The sequence below is a fragment of the Eublepharis macularius genome, chromosome 1, assembly GCF_028583425.1.
Source record: "Eublepharis macularius isolate TG4126 chromosome 1, MPM_Emac_v1.0, whole genome shotgun sequence".
NCBI lineage: Eukaryota > Metazoa > Chordata > Lepidosauria > Squamata > Eublepharidae > Eublepharis > Eublepharis macularius.
The window spans coordinates 62,977,470-63,001,702 of record NC_072790.1 but is presented as its reverse complement, the minus strand read 5'-3'; the positions used below and the strand labels follow the sequence as shown (position 1 = coordinate 63,001,702).

At 45.0% G+C, this 24,233-nt stretch overlaps 1 protein-coding gene across 3 annotated transcripts in view; it reads left to right on the top strand.

Annotated features, from left to right (window-relative positions):
• Positions 1–23,985, top strand: part of ELOVL5 (ELOVL fatty acid elongase 5) — a 69,587-nt gene extending 45,602 nt beyond the window's left edge. For all 3 annotated transcript variants that reach the window (XM_054991315.1, XM_054991307.1, XM_054991299.1), the window contains exons 4-8: positions 4,357–4,434; positions 9,218–9,389; positions 17,628–17,752; positions 20,136–20,270; positions 21,505–23,985. In XM_054991315.1, the coding sequence (XP_054847290.1) occupies positions 4,357–4,434; positions 9,218–9,389; positions 17,628–17,752; positions 20,136–20,270; positions 21,505–21,636 (642 nt within the window). In that variant the 3' untranslated portion in view covers positions 21,637–23,985. The remainder of the gene's footprint in view (positions 1–4,356; positions 4,435–9,217; positions 9,390–17,627; positions 17,753–20,135; positions 20,271–21,504) is intronic.
• Positions 23,986–24,233: the final 248 nt, after the last annotated feature.

Here is a 24,233-nt window from a genome sequence, read left to right as displayed (position 1 = left end):
AGACTCATCCTGACTATACTGAAGCATAATGCGCTCCCTCACAAATAACTTCGCTATTGATTTAGAGTTATGTGTTCTGGAAAGTTGCTTTCTCAATTTTTCTTGTGCATTCAGAGTAGCAGTTAGACCATTGAAGTATTAAATGTATTATTTATTGCTCCACCCCCAGTCTCCTCTAGTCACATTGTTGGTTAAATTAAAACACAACCAAAGACACCATGTGTTAAGGCTGAATTATGCCTGAGGGTGTTTCAGGCTCTTACATTCATGTAGTGCACTGGTTGGATCACTAAATAATGTATCACATAACGTGTAAATGCCATCTCTTTCATGGCTTCTTCGATCTTTAGTAAGGCATGTTTGCTTTCAGCATTAAGCTCTCCCCCATGGCATGTGACATCACCTGGGCTGCTTATTTTGTTTGACGAACCATTCTCCTATCAGTAGATAAAATTATACAATAGGAACTCTAGCATTTAATCTGTATACACATTTTCTGTCTCATGTGATAAGGAGCCAAAGGAAAGTGAAGGTGATAATAGTTCCACCAACTCATGAAGTACCATCTAATGTCATAAGCTGGGCATGGTCTTAGACACCACTGTGCCCACGAGGTTTCTGTGGAAAGGTAACATCTTTTTCATGGCTGGTTTAACCAGAGATGAGCTGTGCTGTTGTTTAGGGCAGCCAGATTCAACCCATATCAAGAAATATGCAAGTTCAGATTCTCTAGAATATGCAGAGCCATGCCAAGGATCCATCTGTTCCAGCATCTAGTTTCTCATGGCCAATCATATGCCTCCAGGAAGCTCACAAGCATGACATGAAGGAAACAGCTTTTACTTCCCAATAGCTGGTGTTCTGGCATGCTCTCTCTTCGCACATGGAGGTTCTGTTTAGCTGTCATGGACTTAATTGCCTTTGTGTGCTGTGTGTTTACCTTTAAAACTGTCATAGCTGGTTGCCTTCACTTCATCGTGAGTCAATATATTATGCGTTGTATGCAGAAGTGCTTTATTCTTCCGTCCATTTCCTTGGATGTATCTGAGTTCTGTAATTAAAGTTGGAAACAGCTACACTCATGCTGCTTTTGATGTGAATGGTTCCAGTATGAACTTGATGTACCCCTGATGTCACAGAGGGTTCTGGAACGTGCTCTCAGTTTGCTCAAGATTAGTACTGTATGGGCAGAGCTGGCTCAGTAGTCATTGCTAGCACAGAAATGTCTGAAAGTCCATCTCTAATCTGTTACTAAGTATTTGGGTGGGCCTCACATACAGTGCTGAAAACACCTCTAAAGAAGAGTAGGATAAAACTATGGCATGAATTTGTTTTTTATTTTATCCCTTTTTTACTCAAATGTTCAGTGTGGCTTACAGCAAATATGCCACCAAAGCACATAAATAAAATGTCCTAAAATGGCCGTTGAAAAATGTAATTTCTCTAATGAAAAATATTATTTATGGTCCAACAAAATAAAGCTTCTTTCAGAATTATTGTTGGATGTTCTTGACCATATCTTTTTGAGAATTGCACTATGTGGAGATATGATAGGAGCAGCTTGTTCAGATACAATTAGCTGCCTTTTACTTTTCCACTTGAACATACTTGCCATGTCAGAGTACGTTTTTAAGCAAGATAACATCTGTGGTATGTGCTCTGGTATGAAATATTTTGGCACCACAATAATGAAGGTGTTTTTTTCCTGCAGCTGATCATTTTTCTGTAGTTCCTCCAATCATGAATATTATTTCCCTTACTTTAGTCCCACCTCATGGCAAAAAATTGTGATGTCATAATTCTCACAGTCTGATCCTGCCTTCTGTCAATTTAAAGCTGGAAATCCATGTTGCCATATTCATGTGACATGTTTCTAGTCCTGTTTGTGCTGAAAAAAAGCTTGCCCCTCCTTCCCCCACAACACATGCACAGCCTCAGTGAAACCTGTTTAAATGCCTCGCTCTCCTTTGTAGCACTCATTTCTCAGTTGCCTGCCTGAGGCAATGAGATGGGCTTCAGCTGTTTTTTTTTGGTAGATAATGGATAAACTCCCCTTGGATCACCTTATTTAGGGAAAACCTTAAGTCTTTTTAAACACTTACAAAAAGAACTTGAAAAAAGAAGTGGGTTAAGTATACCACCCCTGCCAGTGTTCTTCTTCCCACTCAAAGGCAAGACCCCGATATTGGGAAGGGGAATGATAAGTATAGGAAGTTCAGAAACATCTTTTCCCATTAATGAGAGGTTTCCTCTTTTGCTCCTTTCAGGCATTCCCTGACTCCAGTGATGCATATCTTCTCAGCAGCACAGTGGATGTGTCTCCCCCTCCCTTTGGCTTCAAAAGATAGTGCAAAGAGGAGTGTTGGTGGCTAGCCACAGGGCACGGGTCAGCCCTGTTGCAAGCTGATCCTGAATGCGAAGAAAACTAGGTCTTGACTAGAGACGAGGGAAAGCTTTTCAAACTGAGAAAGTTTGCACTGCAGTGTCCCTCTGGTTTAAACTTGGTTTCCATTCCCCAGTAATAAGCTGTGTTAAGAGTCCCAGGTGGAGAAGCAGGGGTTGACGAGCCAAAGCGCCAGTGTCTAAACTGATGTTGGGAGGGCAAATCTTGATACCATAGCCACTTCCCATCACATGTCCCTGGGGGTTGGGCTGCAGCTTAGTGGTGGAACATCTGCTTTGTACTGAGTAAGTCCCTGTTCAATCTGTAGCGTCTCCAATTAAAAGGATCAGGAGGTAGATGGTGTGAAAGATCTGCCTGTGATAGAGGAGAAATGCTGCATGCTGACCTTTGAAGCAGCATCATACCAAGACAAACCACTGGTCTCTCGAGTTGCGTTACCAGTGAAGAGAAAGTTTGTGGGTCTTCCCGCACCTGCTGCTTTCTTTGCGAAAGGATCAGTTCTAGTTGGTGGAGACAGCAAAGACTAGAGCTTCCTAACCAGCAACAGGAAGCTTGTCCGGAATCAATTGCCAAAGATTGTTTGGAAAGGAGGGGAAATTTTCTGTGAACGAAGCTTTCAAGCAGATGTGGGAGTAGCATGGTAGGATGGCTGAAGTCTGACTATCCTGAGCAGCTACAGATCAGGATGCGCATGGCAAGGCATTGTTTAAATGGCTCGCACAATTCCACGTTGCATGTCGAAGCTACACAAACAGTCTGTGGCTAATACCGCAGAGAACAATTAATGGTCAAGTTCTCATTCCCAGGTGTACTTTGTAAAAGTATTTGCACAGTAGAGAATATGGGGGTGAACGAGGTTGCTAAGCAAAACTTGAAAAATATAAACACAACAAATGGTACTAGCCATGTTCCTTAGCTGAATTTTCACTGCCTTCAAAGAAAAACACTTAGCCTAAATTCTGCTGGTTAGTGCTCAGCTGCCCTTTGGAAGCTTTTGCTTGCAGAATGCTTGTTTTTATTCATTGCTGGAAACCGATAAGAATTAATACTCCAGACAGCAATAAAGAAAAACAGGCTGCTTATAAATCCTTTGCTACTTATGTTATATCTGGCTTCAGAGGGTTACATTAAAGCCATCTGATAGTCTGAAGAAAGGAGCCTGTGGAGGCCAGTTGACTTGGTCAGTACTAAACACAGAACAATTCGTTGTGGCTAATCCTTTTAGATCATGAAATGCTTTTGTGAACCACGAAAGCATGGGTTACTGAAAAAATATGATTCTTGGGGATAAGTATGGGATATTCTCCTTGCTGTGCAGAGTTTTACTGGGGTCTCTGTACGTGAATAGTATGGTCACACTGAAGTGAGCATTCAGAATATTTTGTTACTTAATTGCACTGATGTAATAAATGTCTGCTTTAAAATCTAGCTGTTTGGAGGCGCATTGAAACGCTAAAAGAGACTTGCCCTGTTTAAATCTTCTAAAGAAGTCCCCACTAGAACAGACGAGACTAACAAATTCTGACTTGCTTGGCCAGCTACAACAAGTAGCAGTGACTAAGGCTGGAGACAGAATAAAGCTTTGGGTATTTTTAGTTATTTGAAAGTCATGTCAAAAGGAAATTATAGCATGTACACTCACCTTACTTTTTACTTCCAATAAACAAATTTTGCAAGGATTTGAATTTCAAGAACTTGTTTGTTCAGTGGCAGCTTGGGAACATGAGGTACATTAATTGTCTTTAACCATTTTAAGTACTCTTTTTTAAAAAAAATTGACTCTCTCCAGCCTTGTCTTAAAATTGCTCCTGGGGCCTTTACCTAAGATCTCATGTCAAGAATATCAGCTGTTGTGTTACTTGTTATCTTAAAGCACTGTATTTTTCAATTTGTAGCATGAAAAAAAAGAGCAGCACTGTCAACAACTGATTGCTTATTTCCCTTTTTGTTAGCTGGTGACGGGTGTATGGGAAGGAGGATACAATTTCTTCTGTCAGGACACGCACAGTGGAGGTGAAGCTGATATGAAGGTAACATTATACATTATGAGCTGACTCTGAAACTTTGCTTTGTCTCTTGCTTTGAGAGTGAAGGTCATTGCAATAGTAAAATATGTATGCAAATTTGGGAAGGACATGGACTTTTCTGTATTCGTATAACTGAAGGGAAAGCGTACTTTTCAGTCACCTGAATAGTGCTCTGAAGGAAAAGGGAAGAAAGTAGAATAGTTTGTGCATTGCAACAGTTTCAGTGTATTAATGCACACTGCGGTATAAAGTACAGCATTTACCCTTATGTACACACACACTGTTATCAAGGTCTCATAAGAAGTGCAGCCCGCCATGTCAGCATCTTCAGCTGGTATCTCTGGGACTTCTAGCTTAGAAACATTTAAGGGTTGCGGAAACCACATCTATTTTGAATGTGTGTGATTCCTGAATGGGGAAAACATAATTTGGTTATCCAACTTTGAGACAGAGGAGACCTAAGAAGCTTTCCTTCAGAGCTGAGGGCTCTTTTGTTGATGGAAGGATCCTTATGCTGGAAGAAAACTTCACACACTGCTCGGTGGAATGCAAGCCGGTGAGTTGGGAGAAGGATGCCAGCCTAAAATAAAACTGCATTTTTGCAGATTAAACTTGAACCTCGTTCCGTGGGTGACTCTGCCTTTCCTCTGCAAATGTTGACAGGAAGGTGCATATCCATTGCTTCCCAAAGCCTCTGCCTCAAGTAGGTAGAGCCAGAAGAGGCATGCTTTTGCACGTACTAGAGGAGCCACACAAATGATTACTTGGGAGGTAGCTGTCCCCCTTCTTTGACAACTACCTCTCCTGTAGCATTAAAGTCTGCTCAGAGCTAGTGGAAAGGGAATGACGGATGCCTTCCATTCTACTTAGCATTAACAATCCAGTGATTTTTTTTTCTTTTAGTGTTAGGAGAGAGACGCCACCAGAGCCTGGCTAGAATGACTTAAGTGTTGCGTGAGACAGACAAGTTCTAGCATTCCCCCTTCCTACACTTCTCACCCCCTCTGTCTTGTTCAGTGAAAGGGTACAAGGGGTGTCTTCTTCCAGCAGTAGGGATCACGTGGCAGTCCCAAGACATCTGTCTGCATTGCTGCCTTTGAATTACCAAGGCTGTAGACAGAGGATCGCTTGCAAGAAGTTTGCACGCATGCTTTTGCTGCTGGTGTTGCAGGTTTCTGAATACCAAAGTTGCCAAAGGTGTCTGTGCAGCAGCCCCTTTTTCAAACCAATTCCCCTCACTCTGTGAACTGAAGTGAATTCTAAACTAATCCTTGTCACGTGAGCCAGCACCAAGGCCAAAGCGCAGCCTGATGCAGAAAGATAGCTGTGCGGCCGTTCTGTTCAGGCAATTTCTTCCTTCAGCAGCCGGAGAAGGCAGTTGCCATGTGAACGTAAGAAGGAGCCCTGCTGGATCAAACAAGGGAGTCCATCTATGCTAATATCCATTAGCGATTGGGGGCCTGCAAATGCCTACAATGGTAAACTTTCCCGAATAGCAAGAGAAGGCAGAAAACTATCTTTCTGCTGCTTATGATAATAAGATTGTCTCCCCTGTAATCTTAAATGATCACCTCTCTCCGTAGGATTAGGCAATAATCTTTTCATAGCTGTCTATAACAAAGGGATTCCCACTGCCACAGGAGTGTTGAAATTATCACTGCATCAAATCCCTCAAATCACTTGTCTTGACAACCAGGTTCCCCTTGTGCCTCAGACAATCGGGTGTTTGACACAGAAGGCCAGCACGCTTGCTTATAATGGTGCTGGACAGCAATAAGAAGCAGTTTTCTTCAGGTAGACCACAGGGGCACTTTTGGGGACTTGGTTCCTGTTTGATGCTGAACTTAATGAAAACCTATGAGATAGTGGCTGCAATCTTGTGCATGGCTAAAACATGGGCCTAGATGCTATTGTAGCAGAAAATCTTGGTTTCTCTTTGCCTACATACGCCCCTCAGCTCTGTTCAGGAGCATGTTTTTGCATGTACAGATTGTACTTGAGCCTAGTTACTTTCTCTGGGGAGGGGGAGGGAAGGGGGACGGATGGAACATCCATCATATGCCAATTTGGTGTAGTGGTTAAGAGTGCGGGACTCTAATCTGAAGAACCAGGTTTGATTCCCCACTCCTCCACTTGAAGCCAGCTGGGTGACCTTGGGCTAGTCACAGCTTTCTGGAGCTCTCCTACCCACCTCACAGGGTGTTTTGTTGTGGGGATAATAATGATATACTTTGTAAACCACTCTGAGTGGGCATTAAGTCGTCCTGAAGGGCAGTATATAAATCTATTATTATCATTATTATTATTACTACTACTACTACTACTAGTACTATTATTATTATTGATCAGAGTAATACAAATAGCCTGTTTGGATATCCCAGAAAAAGAACCTTCACCAGCGTCAACTGCATCCATCAAAATGGTTTATAAAACATATTCTGAATTCTTTAAGCAGGCAAAGACTCTAAAACATGAAATCATTTTTAACTTGTGTCTAGTTGAAACATTAATGCTTGAAAATTATGCCACTAATTATTACCAGTGATGGAATTTGAATCATAATCACTAAATCTCATTTTTTTTTTAGTCCTAAATCCTTCTAACAAAATGCTTACTGACATTTGCAAGTGACAGTTTAAAAGGAAAGAACATTAATAACTAGCAACAAAGAACTGAGCCTCTGATATCCCTCTGGAGGATAATGTGAAACAAACCCGCAGTGTACTACTCATTATATAATATGATAAAATTAGGTCATAGGGGGCAGTAGCATTCTACGCCTGAAAAGGGAGAAGTGAACAAGTAGTGAGATTGCAGACTTAAATGAGTACTTGACTCCTCCAGTAGAGGGCTTCTTTTAGGTTATTGGTGATACAACCCAGAAAAAGGGTACAAGCATCTGTGGGAGGGAAGGCAGCACGGTGCAGCCCGATCTCAGCAGATCTTGAAAGCGCAGCAGGGTCAGTACTTGGTTGGGGCATTCACCAAGGAAGACTCTGCAGAGGAAGGCACGAGCAGACCACTGCTGCTTCTCACTTGCCTTGACAGCCCCTTGCTGGGGTTGCTATAAGTCAGTTGCGACTTGGCAGAACATATGTTACATATAGAAACACTTATGCTGTTTATGTTCTTGCTCCTTCCGTGGGTCTTTGCTGATGCACTTGGTGTGCTTCTCCTGTATGGATAGGGAATGTCTGAGTTGTTAAAAAGTTGGCAGATAACTTGGGCAGATACTTCTTTGCCCTTTAGGGTTTGAGTTTGGAGGCTAAATTTTGGGCCCCAGCAACAGAAACATTTTTCTTTTTTTGTCTATTGCTTCATAGCTTATAGATTTTGAAATCTATTTTTTGTTGTATTCTGAATCCTGACGAACACATTTAGAAAAATCAAAGCTACAACCCCCTTGTACAACATCAGACTACAGATGGGGTGGTTTCAGTACTTAAATCAATGCACAGAGATGGACCACAAAAGGTGCTGTGAAAATGTTCTGTTTACTAAAGCAGTTCAGACTGCCTCCAAATATGCAATTGGAACGCTTCTATAAAGAGAACCATTTTTTTTCTTCTTGTCTTTTTTGTGGTTTGAATTCTTTCTCATACTTTGAATGTTTAAAATGAGCATTTCATATTCACCTACACTCTGTAATCTGCCTTGAGTCTCAGTGAGAAAGGCGGACTATAAATAACAAATGAATTTCAGGAAGAGAGCTGGAAGAGAATCGAGGTGCAGACTTGCCATGTGAGCAGCTTTCAAATATGGAATTCCCCCCCCCACACACACACACACACACACACCACATTGTATGCTGCCAGCAAGGGTGTTTAACAAAGCTGGTTTGTTTATAAGATTTTTGTCCCTCATAAGGACACAAGGCAGGTAACAAAGTAAAACGAATTAAAATCTCAAAAAAAAAAAACCCTTGTGTTAGCACACAGCTACATCATTAAAACAATTTAAAGCCAGACCTTAAAATAAATGATTATTCTGAATGATGGTTGTCCTGAATGAGAATGAGAAAATAATCTGCAAAAACTTGTCTTTTTAAAATAACAGTAAGAACACTACTATATTTACTCAAAAGGAAGATAACCTTGAATATAAGATGACCCTCATAAAAGAGAAGCCAGTACCCCACCCTCTCCCATCTCTTCCTGACCTCCTCAAAATTCACAATACAGCCCTGAGAAAAGCAGTGCTTGTCAGTAAAGTGCGTATCTGCTGGGCTTTCTCCCTCTTTCTCCCCCCCCCCCATTACGTCAAGGCACACCTACCTTTGTCCTGCTTAATGAACAACACAATCTTCTTAGTGCGACAGATAAGAGAGACTAGTGAATGAAGAGGCCGTGTGAGCAGGCGCTGTCAGTGCGGTCAGCTTTCCCACTGCCCTTGTCTTAAAATGACAAGACCCTGACAATCTCACTTTCATTTGACACTTGGCTGGCAGCCTTTGTGTGTGGCTAGACAAAGTTAGCTTAATCTTTCTGTTGTGCTACTGGCTGGGATCACAGGCTTCCAGGCTTTAACCTCTCTGAACAAAGCCACTGACAAAAGCATGTGGGCATCAGACTGTGGCAGACGTGGTACAATGGTAGTTCATCACTGGAATCTGGAGGAGGGAGAATCTTTGACTTGGTCAGTTTTACCTTGAATTCTTACATTACCTGATCAGTGTATGTAATATGTAGGCTTATTTGTTTTAGGCTTAATATGTAGGCTTATTTGGAATGAGATGTGGAGAAGAAATGGAGTGAACATCTGGATTTTTTTTTTTGTCTTTCATTAGATCATACGTGTCCTCTGGTGGTACTACTTCTCAAAGCTCATTGAATTCATGGATACCTTCTTCTTTATTTTACGGAAAAATAACCACCAGATCACTGTTCTTCATGTCTACCACCATGCAACTATGCTGAACATCTGGTGGTTTGTTATGAACTGGGTGCCTTGTGGCCATTGTAAGTATTACTGTAACTCAAGATGGAGAGCTGTTTGTGTATGGCTGAGCATTTGTATCTGTATCACTTTTTAAAAAAAACATTGTAGATATTTAGTGTATCACAGACTATCACTCCTAGCCCCTCAGCTGCTCCCTCTTCCTGTCATTTTGGGGTTCCACTAAGTCTGCTAGGATTAAGATCTTACTGGTTAGATCAATATTAGACCACTACAAATATTGATCCAGCTGCCTTCTTGTCAGCCCCGTGTTCCTTAAATTGCAGCAAACTCAAATGTGTGGGTGTAGTGTGAATGTGTATACGTGCGAGTGAAGATTCTGGACTCCCCCCCCCTTTGCCTTTCTTCTATGCCATCTATTTCAGCACTCCTTTTTTAAAAGTTTGGTAGGTTCCATGACAAAGCCATCATTTTCTGAGTAGGCTCCTGAAGTGTTCTCTTCCAAGAAACCAGAGTTCATATTTTTAAATGTTTATTCATCTAAACATACATTCTAAAAAGTGCAAATAGTCAAGCACAATTTGTAGAGAGACTTTTGTTCTAGTCCGGGAGTTCCTTCCCTTGTCCAGTCAAAATGTGGTGTAAAGATTCTAAAATTCCCTCCAAGAAGGCTTTTGACCAGTCAGTTCACAAGTGTAGCTGAAACGTTTGTTACACTCATCACAGTTAGTGTCATGAGCAAACTGGATGCAGATGGGTGAAGACCAAGAATGACAATATCTGATTGTTCTCTCCTCACATCAGTCTGTGTAAAACTATCAGTTCATCTTCGTTCTTCTGTGCCTCCACACATGGGGACTGCGCAGGCGCAGGCCAGCCGCCGGAGAATTTTCTAGAGCTTCCAAGGCTCCGAAGGGGCCGTTTGTCGCGCGCCTCAGCGACCGTCTTCCCGCCCAAACGGTCACGTGATCCTACAGCGACCAACGGCCCCTTCCCTCAGTTCTCTTCTTGCCGCCGCTTGGAGAGAACGTGAGCTTCGTTGCTCTGTGCTTTTTTGTGCTTCGTGCTTTATTCTGACTGATTGCTGGCTTTTGACTTCGGACTTCGTGACCTCGACTATTCTTCGGATCTCGTTTTGGACTTTGTTGTGGACTCGGTAATTTGACTCGGACTGTTTTTGACCTTCCTTTCGCGTGCCCCTGAAGATGGCCTCAAAGGCTCTCTTCAAGCATTGCCTCCAATGCCACACGAAAATGGCCAAGACCGATGGCCATGAACTGTGCCTGTTCTGTTTGGGGGAGACCCATAATGTGACGGCCTGTAAAATTTGCCAGGGTTTCACCAGCAAGGCCCGGCAGGAGCGCAAGGCCCGACTGAATTCCTCCCTGTGGCAGAAGGTCATGTCCGGAGGCGCTCCGTTGCCCTCCTCCAAGGCCGGCCCAAGCCCCTCTGCCGAACGGCATTCCAGAGCTGGCTCAGTGGCCTCCGCGAGGTCGGGGTCGAAACCGCGTCCCCCGAGTACCTCGGCGTCGAGAGCGGCCTCTCCAGCGCAGGGACCGGTGCGGCCGCCCCGTAGCGCGTCATCTACCAGGTCGGATCCGAGACCTACGTCGGAACCGAGGATCCTGGTACCGAGTCCCCGGTCGGAACCGACGTCCGGATCGGTTCCGATGAAGCCTAAGAGGTCGAAGCCGAGGTCCCCTTCGAAGGTGAGGAGCGCGTCGGTTCCGAGGTCTTCTTCGGAACCAGCGAAGAAGAAGAAGAAGACCAAGCATCATCGGTCGCCGCGTCCCGCTCCTCAGGAGGAGGTCATCGTGCTTCCTCACACGCCTTCCCCTCACCTGGGCTCCCCGGAGCCAGAAGACATCACCGTTCCTGTGCCGGATCCGATGGCCTTCGAGACGGTGCCCGCGGAATTCTCGTCGGGTCCGGAGCCGAGCCCGCACCGTCGGAGCCGACCATCGCTTCCCCTTCGGTCGCCGAGGCTGGAACCGAGCCCGTCTCCTCGTCGGAGCCGTCCGTCGCCTGCCCGTCCGTCTCCACCTCCGGTCGGTCGTGAGCGGCATGGTTCCGGGGACAGTGTCCGATCAGTCCGGTCCACTGCGTCCCGGCATCGGCAGGCTTCCTACCTCCCCTCGCCATACCGTTGCCAATGGGAGGGGGCACCTGCGGGCTTCTCCGTGTCGGAACCGAGGCCTTCGACATCGAGATCGGCGTGGGCTCCCCCTCCGCTCCAGGTTCCGGAATCCCAGCTCGGTTCCGATGAGGAGGATGGGGAGAGCTTTGGCGGCTACCAGTCGGAGTCCTGGTCCGAACCATCGCCAGCTGAGGAGCTAGTGCCATCGGCGGACTCGCCATTCGAGGACCTCCGCATCTACGCCGACCAGATGGCAAGGATGGCCAAGGCTCTCGAGATGGACATCTCCTCGGCGGTTCCCCAGACCAAGGACAAGCTCCTCAAACGCATTTACGGGGACAACCCGGCGTACGTTGGCTTCCCCATGCTCGAGGGTATTGAGGAAATCGTGGAGAAGGTATGGCAGGTGCCCTGTGATCAGCCTCCAACATCCAAGAGGATTGAGCAGCTCTACAAGATCAAGCAGGGTACCTGGCCGGCGCTGGTGAAACACCCTCCACCTTCCTCCTTGGTCACAGAGGAGTTCAACCCCAGGCGATCGGGTCACTCCTCGGTGCCTGCCGATAAGGAGGGCAAGAAGCTGGATGCCATGGGCAGGCGCCAGTACATTGTTTCTTCCCTGGGTCTGAGGATTGCCAACTATCAGACCATCATGGCAGGGTACCAGCTGTACCTCTGGGAGAAGTTGGCATCCTATACACGAGACCTCCCTCCTGAGCAGAAGGCTGTGGTGTCCCTGCTGCAGACAGAGGCTGTGAGGCTGTCTAAGCAGCAGATGAACGCTGGGAGCCACGCTGCTGACACTGCTGCTAGAGGTATGGCGTCGGCGGTGGTCCTCAGGCGCCACTCCTGGTTGCGGTCTACGGCCCTGTCCCAAGAAGTACGTTCCAGGGTGGAGAGCATGCCATTTGAAGGGGACTCGCTGTTCTCCAAGTCCACCGACGAGACCCTGAAGAAGAAAAAGGAGGACAGGCAGACGGCGCGGTCTTTGGGTCTGGCTCCAGCGGACAAGCCCTCCTCCAGGTCACGGTACGCTCCCCGGTCTGGCCCTTACCATTACCAGGGCAGATACCAACAGCAGCGGCCGGGCTACCAACAGTATCCTGCCTACCAGCAGCGGCCTTACCCTCCCGCACAACAGCAGAGGAGGCGTCGGCCCTTCAAGCCTCGTCAGGCACAGCAACCGGCCCAGCAGAAAGACCAGCAGGGCGCCGGGAGGCAGTACTGACGGGTCGCGCCAGCCGTATCCCCGAACTTTTCGGACAGACTTAGTCCACTCCTCTCTGAGTGGGAGTCAATAACATCTGACTCATGGGTCTTAACTATTGTTGAACTGGGATACGGGCTGGAGTTCGTTGAGCTGCCTAGATGCAGTTCACCCCTGACAGCTGTCAATAACACTATGGCCGAGCTGGATGCGGAGATCGTGTCGCTCTTGGCCAAGGGTGCTGTGGAAGAATTGCCCTATGAGGACTCTGTAAAGGGTTTCTTCTCTAGGTTCTTCCTGGTCCCTAAGAAGGATGGGGGTTTACGTCCCATTTTAGATCTGAGGGGCCTTAATGCCTTCCTCAAGGTGACCAAGTTCAAAATGGTTACGTTGGCGGCGGTGATCGCCTTACTGAAGCAAGGGGATTGGTTTGCGGTTCTTGACTTAAAAGACGCATACTTTCACGTGGGCATACGGAAGGAGCACAGGAAGTACCTGAGTTTTGTTTACCGGCATAGGGTTTTCCGGTATAAGGTGCTCCCCTTTGGCCTGTCCACTGCCCCACGAGTGTTCACTAAATGTGTGGCCCCTGTGGTTTCCTTCCTACGGGAAGAAGGCTGTACCATCTTTCCGTACCTCGATGACTGGCTCATCGTGGCTGAATCGGAGTCTAGGCTGTTGCAGGACATTGGCTTGGTACTTAGCACTTGCCAACGCCTGGGGCTCCTGGTGAACTTGGAGAAATCCAAGCTGGTGCCCAGCTGCAAGGTGTCCTACATTGGTGCGCTTTTAGACTCTGTGGAGGGTAAGGCCCTGCTCCCCTTGGAGAGGGCTCGGTCCCTAAGGGGTCTAGTGTCCATGTTTAAAAGGAACCGGTTCCAGTCTGTGCGCACTATCCAGTGCTTACTAGGGCATATGGCAGCGGCCACCTCTGTGGTGCCTTTCGCTAGGCTGCGTATGCGCCCTCTCCAGAACTGGTTTGTGCGGAGGTATGATGCTCTACTGCACCCTCCGTCCCTCAAATTCTCTATCCCGAGGGTCATCCTCTCCTCCTTGGACTGGTGGCTGTCTGATGACAACTTGTTTAGAGGGACCCCTTTCGGGTATCAACACCATGACATCACGGTTACCACTGATGCCTCTCTGTTGGGATGGGGGGCTTACTGTGGTGATGTGTCGGTGCAAGATGTCTGGTCTGACAGGGAAAAGACCCTCCATATCAATGTGCTTGAACTAAGGGCCATTCGTTTCGCACTTGTGTCTCTTACAGCACTGCTGAGAAATCGTCATGTCTTGGTGCAGACGGACAACACGACTGCCATGTACTACGTGAATCAGCAGGGGGGCACAGTGTCCATGGCCCTGTGCCGGGAAGCCACACTCACTTGGCAGTGGGCTATCAAGAACGGCGTGTCGCTCCGTGCTATACACGTGGCTGGGTCAGACAATGCCCGGGCAGATGCCCTCAGCAGGGTCCCTTTACTGGACCACGAGTGGGAACTGAACGTAGAGTGCGTTGGGCCGATCTTCCGGATGTGGGGTCATCCAGTGATAGACGTGTTCGCCACTGCGGCGACCACCAAGGCCCACACGTTCTGTTCCAGGGCAGGGAGCGACCCCCTCTCTATTGGGGATGCCTTCCAGTTTACGTGGACGCAGGGCTTGCACTACATGTTTCCTCCATTCCCCTTGATTCCCAGGGTCCTGTGCAAGATAGAGGAGGACGGGACGGACTGCATCCTGGTGGCCCCCTTCTGGCCACGGCAGGTTTGGTTCCCGAAGCTCCTGCGGATGTCCCAACGGACATATGTCAGTCTGCCCCCTCGGCAAGACCTTCTCCTGAACGGGAGCCTGGTCCACCACGATCCCAGGAAGCTGCACCTAACGGCTTGGCGGATCGTTCCTCCCCGATAGGCTTTACTGACGAGGTACAGAGGGTCCTCCTGAATGCTCGTCGGCCATCCACTAGGCGCGCTTATGCGGCCAAGTGGCGCAGGTTTGAGCTCTGGGCACTTGCCAGAGGAGTGGTGCCTGACAACAGTCCCTTGGGGGTTGTGTTCGAGTATTTGTGCCACTTGCGTGGCCTGGGCTTGAAGGCTTCCTCCCTCAAGGTCCACCTGGCAGCGATTTCAGCTGCTCACACCCGAGTTGAGGGTGCTACGGTGTTTTCTCACCCACAATCCCGCCAGTTCCTTAAGGGCATGTACAATCTTTACCCACCTGTGTCGGCGCCAGTGCCTCAGTGGTCACTGTCTTTGGTGCTCTCACGTCTCATGTTGCCTCCGTTTGAACCTATGGCTACATGCCCCTTGGATATGCTATCCTACAAGGTAGCATTCTTGGTGGCCGTCACGTCGGCTAGGAGGGTCAGTGAGCTGTCTGCACTGCGGTCTGACCCCCCTTTTCTTGTGTTTCATCCCAACAAGGTGGTCCTGCGTCCCTGCCTCGGGTTCCTGCCCAAGGTGGTGTCCGCCTTCCACCTCTCGCAGGATATCTCACTGCCTGCATTTTTTCCTCAACCTTCCTCTAAGGGGGAAAAGGCCCTTCATTCCCTAGACTTGAAGAGGGCCCTAGCCTATTACCTGGATAGGACGAAGGAATTCCGCTCCTGTCCTCACCTGTTTGTATGTTTTGGGGCCAAGGACAAGGGTAACAGGGCTTCCTCACAGACCCTGTCTAGGTGGATTGTGACGGCCATTAGCAAGGCCTATTCCCTGGCAGGGGTGGCTTGCCCGCTCCATGTCAGAGCCCACTCCACGCGGTCCCAAGCATCCTCTTCGGCACTCCTCAGGGGGGTGCCCCTGGTTAACATTTGTAAAGCAGCCACATGGTCCTCTGCAGACACCTTTGTCAGGCATTACGCCGTTGATGTCAATGCGGAGCAGGATGTATCTGTGGCCAAGGCTGTCTTACACTCCCTCTTTTCCTGAGGGAGTTTTGGTATGACTTTCTTGGCGTACCTGCTGGGTACCCTTGAGTGAAAGTGTGTATGTATGTACCTGGGGGTGTGTATATATGTAAATATTGAATATTTATGTGTCCTTACACAGTTTTTTACATAGATGTATATATGCATATCTATTTATTGTTGTTCTTGTTTGTTCAATAAAATTGTGTTGGACTTCACCCCCGCCTTCCTTATTGTGTGAAGCTTGGTACACTCCCATGTGTGGAGGCACAGAAGAACGAAGATGAAAACAGGGTTAACATACCTGTAACTTATGTTCATCGAGTTCTTCTGTGCTGACACACAACCCTCCCTCCTACCCCGCTGTGAACTCCAATGCACAATACTGTGATGGCTGTAACGGATATTGGTGTTTTTAAGGTGTTATGGCTGAAGTGTGTTGGTCAAGCGGCGGCAAAGGAGAACTGAGGGAAGGGGCCGTTGGTCGCTGTAGGATCACGTGACCGTTTGGGCGGGAAGACGGTCGCTGAGGCGCGCGACAAACGGCCCCTTCGGAGCCTTGGAAGCTCTAGAAAATTCTCCGGCGGCTGGCCTGCGCCTGCGCAGTCCCCATGTGTGTCAGCACAGAAGAACTCGATGAACATAAGTTACAGGTATGTTAACCCTGTTTTCTCTTCCTGGAATATAGCTTGCGGGAGTTCTGGCCCACTAGTGTAATTCTAAAGTCATATTCATCCATCCATAGTGTACAGTAGCACCATCCTGAAATCTTTGCCACTTCTGCTTTCTTTCTTGGAAGTTTTTTTTTTTCTAAGGAAAACTCAAAACTTGTAGAGCTTGTGTATAATTGTGTGTCCATCAAGTTTCTGTTTGGTAAAGATGCCCAGTCCTTTAATTTGCTTCCTTCTACAGGTAACAATAACAAATGGCTGAGTTAAAATCATCTGTCCCATGGAGCTTGATTGATGTCTGTTTGCCTTCTCACCTTAGCTTTAAATTTTGCTCATTATGGTTTGCCTTTGCCTCTTTGCTTAGTCCTCTTGTTTTAAAATTCAAAACAACATGAATGCCCCAACTTACTTCCATCAGAAACTTAAGGTGGTTTTTATAGAGTCCCCTGAAGGTTGTTTCCCTCAGACTCAAATGGGCTTGGCTTTAGCTGTATCATGTGCCTTCCAAGTTCCAACCATACCTTGGGGCTTCATAATTCCCAAAAGGCCAATAGGTGGGCTGGTCCTGATACTGGACTTCGAGTACACATCGTCAGAAAATTCTTCCACGTGAAATTGGTTCCATGTGAGCACAAGAACATTTTTGAATGGTTCAACCTATAGATTAGCCATTTTAGTCTAGTGCAAACAACCTGTTCGTGCATTGACTTGCTGTTCATGGGGAGGGGCTATGCATGTGGGGTCAGTGTGCTTGTGCCCACTGTCCCTCCCCACACATGAATGGGTCATCTATAAAGAGCTATTATGCAGCTGTATCCACATCTGTCTATATGGAATGTGCATCCACAGTGTGAAACAACTGTAGTCTCATATACTAGTGCAGCATGAGAGGTTTGTGAAGAAGCAAGTGCTGTGCATTGATTCCTCTGCAGGACCAGGATCCCAGGTTTGCAAACAACATACAAACAGAGACATTCACCTGTGAGACCTCTGAAGCAACTACCATTCATGCTATACAGTGTGGATGGAGAGCACACTTCCATGCACATTTCATTTTAGGCAGAATGTGTGTTTTCTGCATCTGCCTATATCTGAATGAGGATGTGCAGAGGAGCTAGGGATCCATGCCAGTCCACAGTGCCCTCTTTCAAGGCTCGATCCAGGCTAACATGTGTGGGAACACTCTGCAGTTATAAACAAGCTCAATTTATGTGGCAGATGTGATCTCAGACAGCTGCTTCTGGCTTCCAAAAAGCTGTTTCTGCGTTGTGTTCATTTTGGTTCCAAAAGGTAAACAGGATCATTTTTTTCAATTAAGACTTTTTTGTATATTGCTTCATCGGACATTAAAACAGCCTTTCTTCTTATCACTTATAGCCTATTTCGGTGCCACTCTTAACAGCTTCATTCATGTCCTCATGTATTCCTACTATGGATTATCTGCTGTTCCATCCATGCGTCCATATCTCTGGTGGAAGAAGTATATTACTCAGGGACAGCTGGTGAGTCTTTCTCCAGGCACTTGTAATAACTTTATGAACTGCAGCTTGTAAGGGGCATCTGGGCAAACAGCAGATGCTCTTCTGAGCGTGCTGACTAATGCGTGATCTACTTTTTAGTCTGCAGGGGTAACTAGAAGCCTTACACTAACTGCGAAAATTCTCTGCGGTGCCTACACTCCCTAGCTGTGCATTGGCCTCCTTAGTTGTGCAGCCTGCAGGGTCCACTTTGTTCATCTTTTTTTTTTGTTCATCTGACATCCTGCCCACTGAAACAAATGGGCAAACCTGTAAAGTGATTGAAGGGTCTCAGTTGCACATTGCAGTACCCGCAAGGCTCTGAAGGACCTGTTCCCTAATGTGTAAAAATGAGACCAGCTGTGGCATGTCTTCTTTGCCCCCCTGAATTATTTCTTAGCCTTCCTTCCTACTCAGTGAAGTGGGAATTGATGCATTTCTCAGAGGGTTGGTTTGTTGATGCAGACTCACTAGGTTCTTAACACTTGCTACGTAAACAAGCATCACATTTGGTCATAGTCATGTAGGGTGACCCTGTTCCACACTGGGAAAGACTTCACAGATATTGGTGGATTTTTCCTTCTTTCAAGTTCTACCGTTTTAGAATAGACTGACCAGTCCACGGACTGGATTGATGCCAAAATACTGCTTCGCTCATTAGTGTTGCAGTGATGGAGATTTTAATAACTATGTCCCTGCTGTACAGGAAAGATGGACAGATCCAGCATGGTGCAGTCTAGGAGACCCAGGTTCAAATCCCCACTCTGCCATGGAAGCTTCCTGGATGACCTTAGGCCAGTCAGTCTTTGGCCGTTTCCACACAGCTTACCTGATCCTGCAAAATAGCGAAATCTCACAAGAAAACGCAATAACAGCGTCTTCTCGCGAGATTTCACGCAAGATTTTACTATTTTGCAGAATAAGGTAAGCCGTGTGGAAATGGCCTTTGTCTAACTTCACAGAGCTGTTCTGAGAATAAAATGGAAGACTGGAGAATGTTGTAAGCTGGTTTGGGAGGAAATAAGATATAGTGTTATGTGCTATAAGTGAGAGATGGTCAGAAGTAGATTGTAGACCACTTTGTGCTTGTTGGTTGCTGCGATTCTCACAATCTAGGTAGCCTTGGTCTTGTTCACAAAGCATATGTTACTTATTTGCTTGTTTGCTTAAAGTGTTTATTAGCCACCTGTCCTCCAAAGATGCTCAAGTCTGTTTACAAAGTAAAATATAAACATATACATATATCTTAATGCTGTCTTAAGTACTCTTCCTTTTCAACACATCTATTCACTGCACCTTCATCACCAGTACACACTTGCTATTAAATTTACAACATGTATTGATGGATCATGGAGATTACAGTAAAAAAAAAAAGGTGATCGCACAAGCATGTTTTCCTCACCCATTATACATGATGAGATGCTGCAAATTAGAGATCAGAACCTATGTGATATGTGACATGTAGGAGGCTACATGTAGCAAACTCAGAGGACAACTGGCTGCAGGATTGCAGCTTATGTGCATCTCCCATGGCAGAGTTGAGCACCTTTAATTGTGGGAGAACATTGTAATGCTTAGCTCAGCTTGCTGTCTAGCAAAAGCCTACAGACTTTTGCCACTAATTCACTGATTGTGAATATTTGAAAGTAATCGGATGCTGCTTCCTCTGGGGCTGAACAGCTTCAGTACAGGCAGCCAATACCACTCTGCCTCCATTTTAAGGATGCCTGATTCTGGTCTTAAATAGGCACTACTACTCATTGTAGTCTTCCCAAAAAGGAAAGGCTGAAGCTTTGGGTGGGTTGTCTGTGTAGGGAAAAGCAGGGACTTAATATAAATGTTCAAAATTGTTTGGTGCAAAGGAATAGATAATTTTTTAATTCCTTTTTCATAGCAGTAGGCCACGGTCTCACCCAGTGAAACTGATTAACGGAAGGTTTGGGACAAACAAAAATTTTGCACACAAGGCACTTTTGAAAGTCACTGCCATGACATGGGGTGCTGACTACTGGTTAACATAGCTTTTAAACAAGATTAGACATGATCATGATGGCCAGGATCAGGATAGCTGTTAGTCATGATAGCCAAATGGATCTTCAGTAGTTGGAGGCAGTGTGCTTCTGACTATCAGTTGCTGGGAGTCGAAGAAGAGGTGAGCCTGTTGGTTTTCAGCCCTTGCCTGTGAACTTCCTGGGAGCATCAGGTTGGCCGTGGTGGGTGAGAGGATGCTGGAACAAATAGACCTGTTATATTTATGTTTATATTTAGATAGCAGTTAGGAAAAGATTTGAATATGCCTTGCTTTTGTTGTAATCCTTAGCAGCAGCCTGTTCTTGCTTACCAATCATTTTTCTCTCTTCTTGAACAGACTCAGTTTGTCCTGACAATCTTCCAGACAAGCTGTGGGGTCGTGTGGCCTTGTGCATTTCCTATGGGATGGCTGTACTTCCAGATATGCTACATGATCTCCTTAATAATCCTCTTCACAAATTTCTATATTCAGGTAAGCTAAAAGTTAAAGACATTCACCCTCCATAGTCACTCGTGCCTTCGTGAGATTTAGAAAACTCAGAAGAATCCATTTTTAAGCTTTAACGCTTGCCGATAGTTGGATCCTAGTACAGGGTGTTCCTTGGAAGCTTTTCACTGTGTTTTATGTAATTAAGAGAGATAACTTCTCTCAATAACAAGTTGCAACATTTCTGTCAACCCAGGCTTTTAACAGAGAAGCTTCCATTTTTTAAAAAACTGTTTTGTGATCTGCTTCTGCTCTGACGACAGTTCTAGGAATACAGTTTTAAGCTGCTGGGTGTTGTTTTATGCTGTTTGTAAGGCTGTGGCTTGTTTTTAGTGGCTTGTTTTTTAATTATTGATCATCTTTCCATCCTGCTACAGTATTAAGTCATGACCTTGGCAGTGCAGTTTGCAGCCCAAGCCAGCTTGATCGTTGTACGCCAAGAGCGAGGGTGGGGTGTTGCCCTCCAGTGAGGAAAAGGCCTCTTTCTTCCTGTATTCCCAGTTGCAGCCCCTTTCCCTGGAGCAGAATCTGAGCAGAATCTTAAACAGGATCTTCCTATTTAAAACATTTCATTATTTTAAAAAACTGTTCTTGAATGGGAAGTGCATTATTCAAAGTAGCTTTGAACCATCATGTGGTTCCCTGCCTTTTTCAAGCTCTACGTGAGCAGAAATGCCTGTATTTAAAGTGTTCCAAAATTCTCCTAGCCTCTGTGTGTATGTGATGGGTCAAGAATGCTGTCCCTTATATTACTAAATATATGCCTATGTACCTAACTGTAGCAGTATTAATAGTGCAGCTGGGAGCCAGTTTTGGTTTCCTCCTCTCATTATATTATTTGAAGTATGGTTAATTTGTCCAGAGTCCATGGAACAGTCAGTACGGTATAGTGGTTAGAATGCTGGATAAAAATCATTAAACTCATTGGGTGATCTCAGGATAGTTACAGTCAGCCTGAACTATGTTACAGGGTTTTTGTGAGGATAAAATGGAGGAGAAGGGAGTTTTGTAAGGCAATCCGAGTCACTGCTGAGGAGAAAAGTGGGATCTGAATGAAGTAAATAAATAAAAGCATCAGCTGGTCTTGAACATGGTCTATCTCTACCCTTAAAACAAAATTGTATGCCTTTTTAGTAATGAAACACATCAAGTAATTTTGTCTCTTCTGTTGCTGTGGCAAAAATTAATTGCTGAGTTGTATGTGTGTGATTTTTTTTAGACTTACAATAAAAAGGCTGCCTCCAGAAGGAAAGAGTATCAGAATGGTTCTACAGCTGCTGTGAACGGGTACACAAATAGCTTTTCTTCCCTCGAGAACAATGTGAAGCAAAGAAAACAAAGGAAGGATTGAAGACCAAACTGAGAAGCCATTTTGATATTCCAAGCAACAACACCACAAAAAAATCATCTGATTGTAAGCACAATACAAGTTGTGCACTGATAACTCTTGACAGCTACTGTAACTATTCCTGCCTAGAATAGTGGCAATTTATGTAGGACTTAACTAGTGCAAAACATCCTAGAAACGATTGAGTAGGGTTAAAGTTGTGGACGACGATGATAAATTTTGGGTGGTCACAGACCCGAGTATAAACTGTGGAAGGGAGTATTATTGTAGTGTGAGTGTCTGTATGTGTGTGTGAGAGAATATATATATATGTATATATATATGTGTGTATATATAATATACATATATATAATGACACTGCTGTTGCCTTACTAGTCAATGATAGGTGCTGAATTATCATTCACAATTTCAGAACACTGTAATCCAAACTCATATTTTTTAACTGTAGATATGCATGTGATTGTAATTTGTACAATGAAGTTGTTTGGCGGTTGTTTGTTTTTTTATTTTCTGTAGTTTAAAGCACACATGCCTTAAATGAAATAAAAGCAGAGCCCAAAACTTAATACAGGTTTGAAAATCATGGAGATGTTTCACTCTGGGAGTGACTTCTCACATGACAGTTTATACTCGGATGCAGATACCCAAGTACAAAATAGATATGTATCGTGTCGGTTTGAAAGGTGCATGTGTGGAAAAAGTAGTGGCTTTTCTGCTTAAAATGCTTGTAAGCAGCAACCCCAAAAGACTGGTTACGAGCTTGCAAACATGTTTGCACATGTTCTTTGTCAGGTGCCATGGTATACATTTACGCTGTACATGGAGATCACTAGTCCAAAATGAATCATAAGAAGCCACCCCAGGTTGTGTGACTCCCTTCTAGAGTCTGTCCAAAAAGCCATTGTTCGATTTACCTTACTGCGTACTACACATTGTTTGCTACATGTTATTGGTGAAATTGGAAACGGCAGGTACAGTCAAGGAAAAACTCTTCTCCATGTGTCCTGTACAAAATGAAAGGGACACATCCAGAGCACGGCCATTTATTTCTCTCAAAGGCTTGAAGAGGAGAAGTTCTTGTTGGGCCACATTTGTCTTTAGCTCGGGTCACTCACAGTTCTCCCAAGCCTACAGCAGTTTTATTTTTATTTTTACTAATGCACAAATATTGGGAAATTAATTAGCACTTAAGCAGTATCTAAAACATAATTCTGACTTGCTTAGTATTAAAAATATACGGAGTGCGCAAAACATCTTACAATTCCTATCCCTTTAAAATTGGGGTTGGTTTTAGAGATCGTACTCTGCAAACTTGAAGATCTTGTGCTCATTGAAGACTGTCATGGAGGTAGGTGGGCTTGAGTGGGTGGGCGGGGAGAGCTGTGGCCTGGCCCCTCCCACTTTTCCTCCTTGGGTCCTTTAAAGGAGGGAGCTGGTTGAGTGAAGCCCCCCAGTTGGTTCATCGGCGACTTTACTGGTCGCTTTGTGGAACAAGAGTGAGTATCCGGGCTGCAGCAGAGCACCCTGACTTCCACTGGGCATGACTTCTTTAACTGCAGAACAGTTTTCAATCTTGGAATTAAACTGATGGAGTTGCATTTCTGAAAAGGACTAACTTGTTTAACTCCAACTAAAAAGTGACTTCAAGGCAATACAGGGATTTGACTTTGCATGCCTTCTTGGCATCCCTGTTGCTGTTTGTGTAGCAAACATTGACTTTGAAAATGTGCCTAACAGCAAAGGGTTTTGTTTGTTGTTGTTGAGAAAAGGAAAAAAAACCCCTAAAAACGTGTTGGTGATGATGAGTGTCTGTTTTCTTAATTGTATGTTGTGTATATCTCACCTGTACTTTCTTGGCTTGTTCAAGGTTTATTTAGAAGTGCTTGTTGCAATTAATGTTTCTTGTGAAATCCCTACCCCTACCCCATATTTGCAGCGTCAGTTGTAAAAGCAGACATCTGTAACGGATATGCTATGTAAGATGGTGGAGTTTAGCCTGTTAACATGTTCATCAAACACTGTTTCAAGCTATCCTATTGCTCATATTCCCAACTTTATATATTATAATTTGATATTTATATAATACCAGTTTTACCATATTTTTTGCACAGCTAATGTTAGGGAACTAATGAGTTCTCCCTGTTAGCCATGTGGATTTTCTTTTGCTTGTTTTTGAAAAGTGAGACAGCACCAGTTTACATTTTTTTAAAGCTTTCAAAGTTTGTGTGTACATGTCTTGGTTTCTAGGTACTGATTTGCAAAGTCTTTACATATTTCATACAGCAGCTTCACTGTTCAAAATATGCTGTCTGAGTGTGCTAAAAATAAAAAAAAAACCTAGTTTGTCTGAAATATCAGCATTGTTAATGTTTTTGTTTTTAATCATTAAATTGTTCTTGATTACCTGTGCCTGCATTTTCATACTGTGACATTCTGGTAGATTTTCTAGTTTGGCATATAATACTAAAATTATTTATTTAATTATTTATTTGGACAGACTTTTAACACAATGCCTATATTTTCGTATGAGGTATACAGGAAATGATGTTGCCATTCCACGAATAATTAAGGGGTGATTTTTATTTTTTATTTTTTAAAAT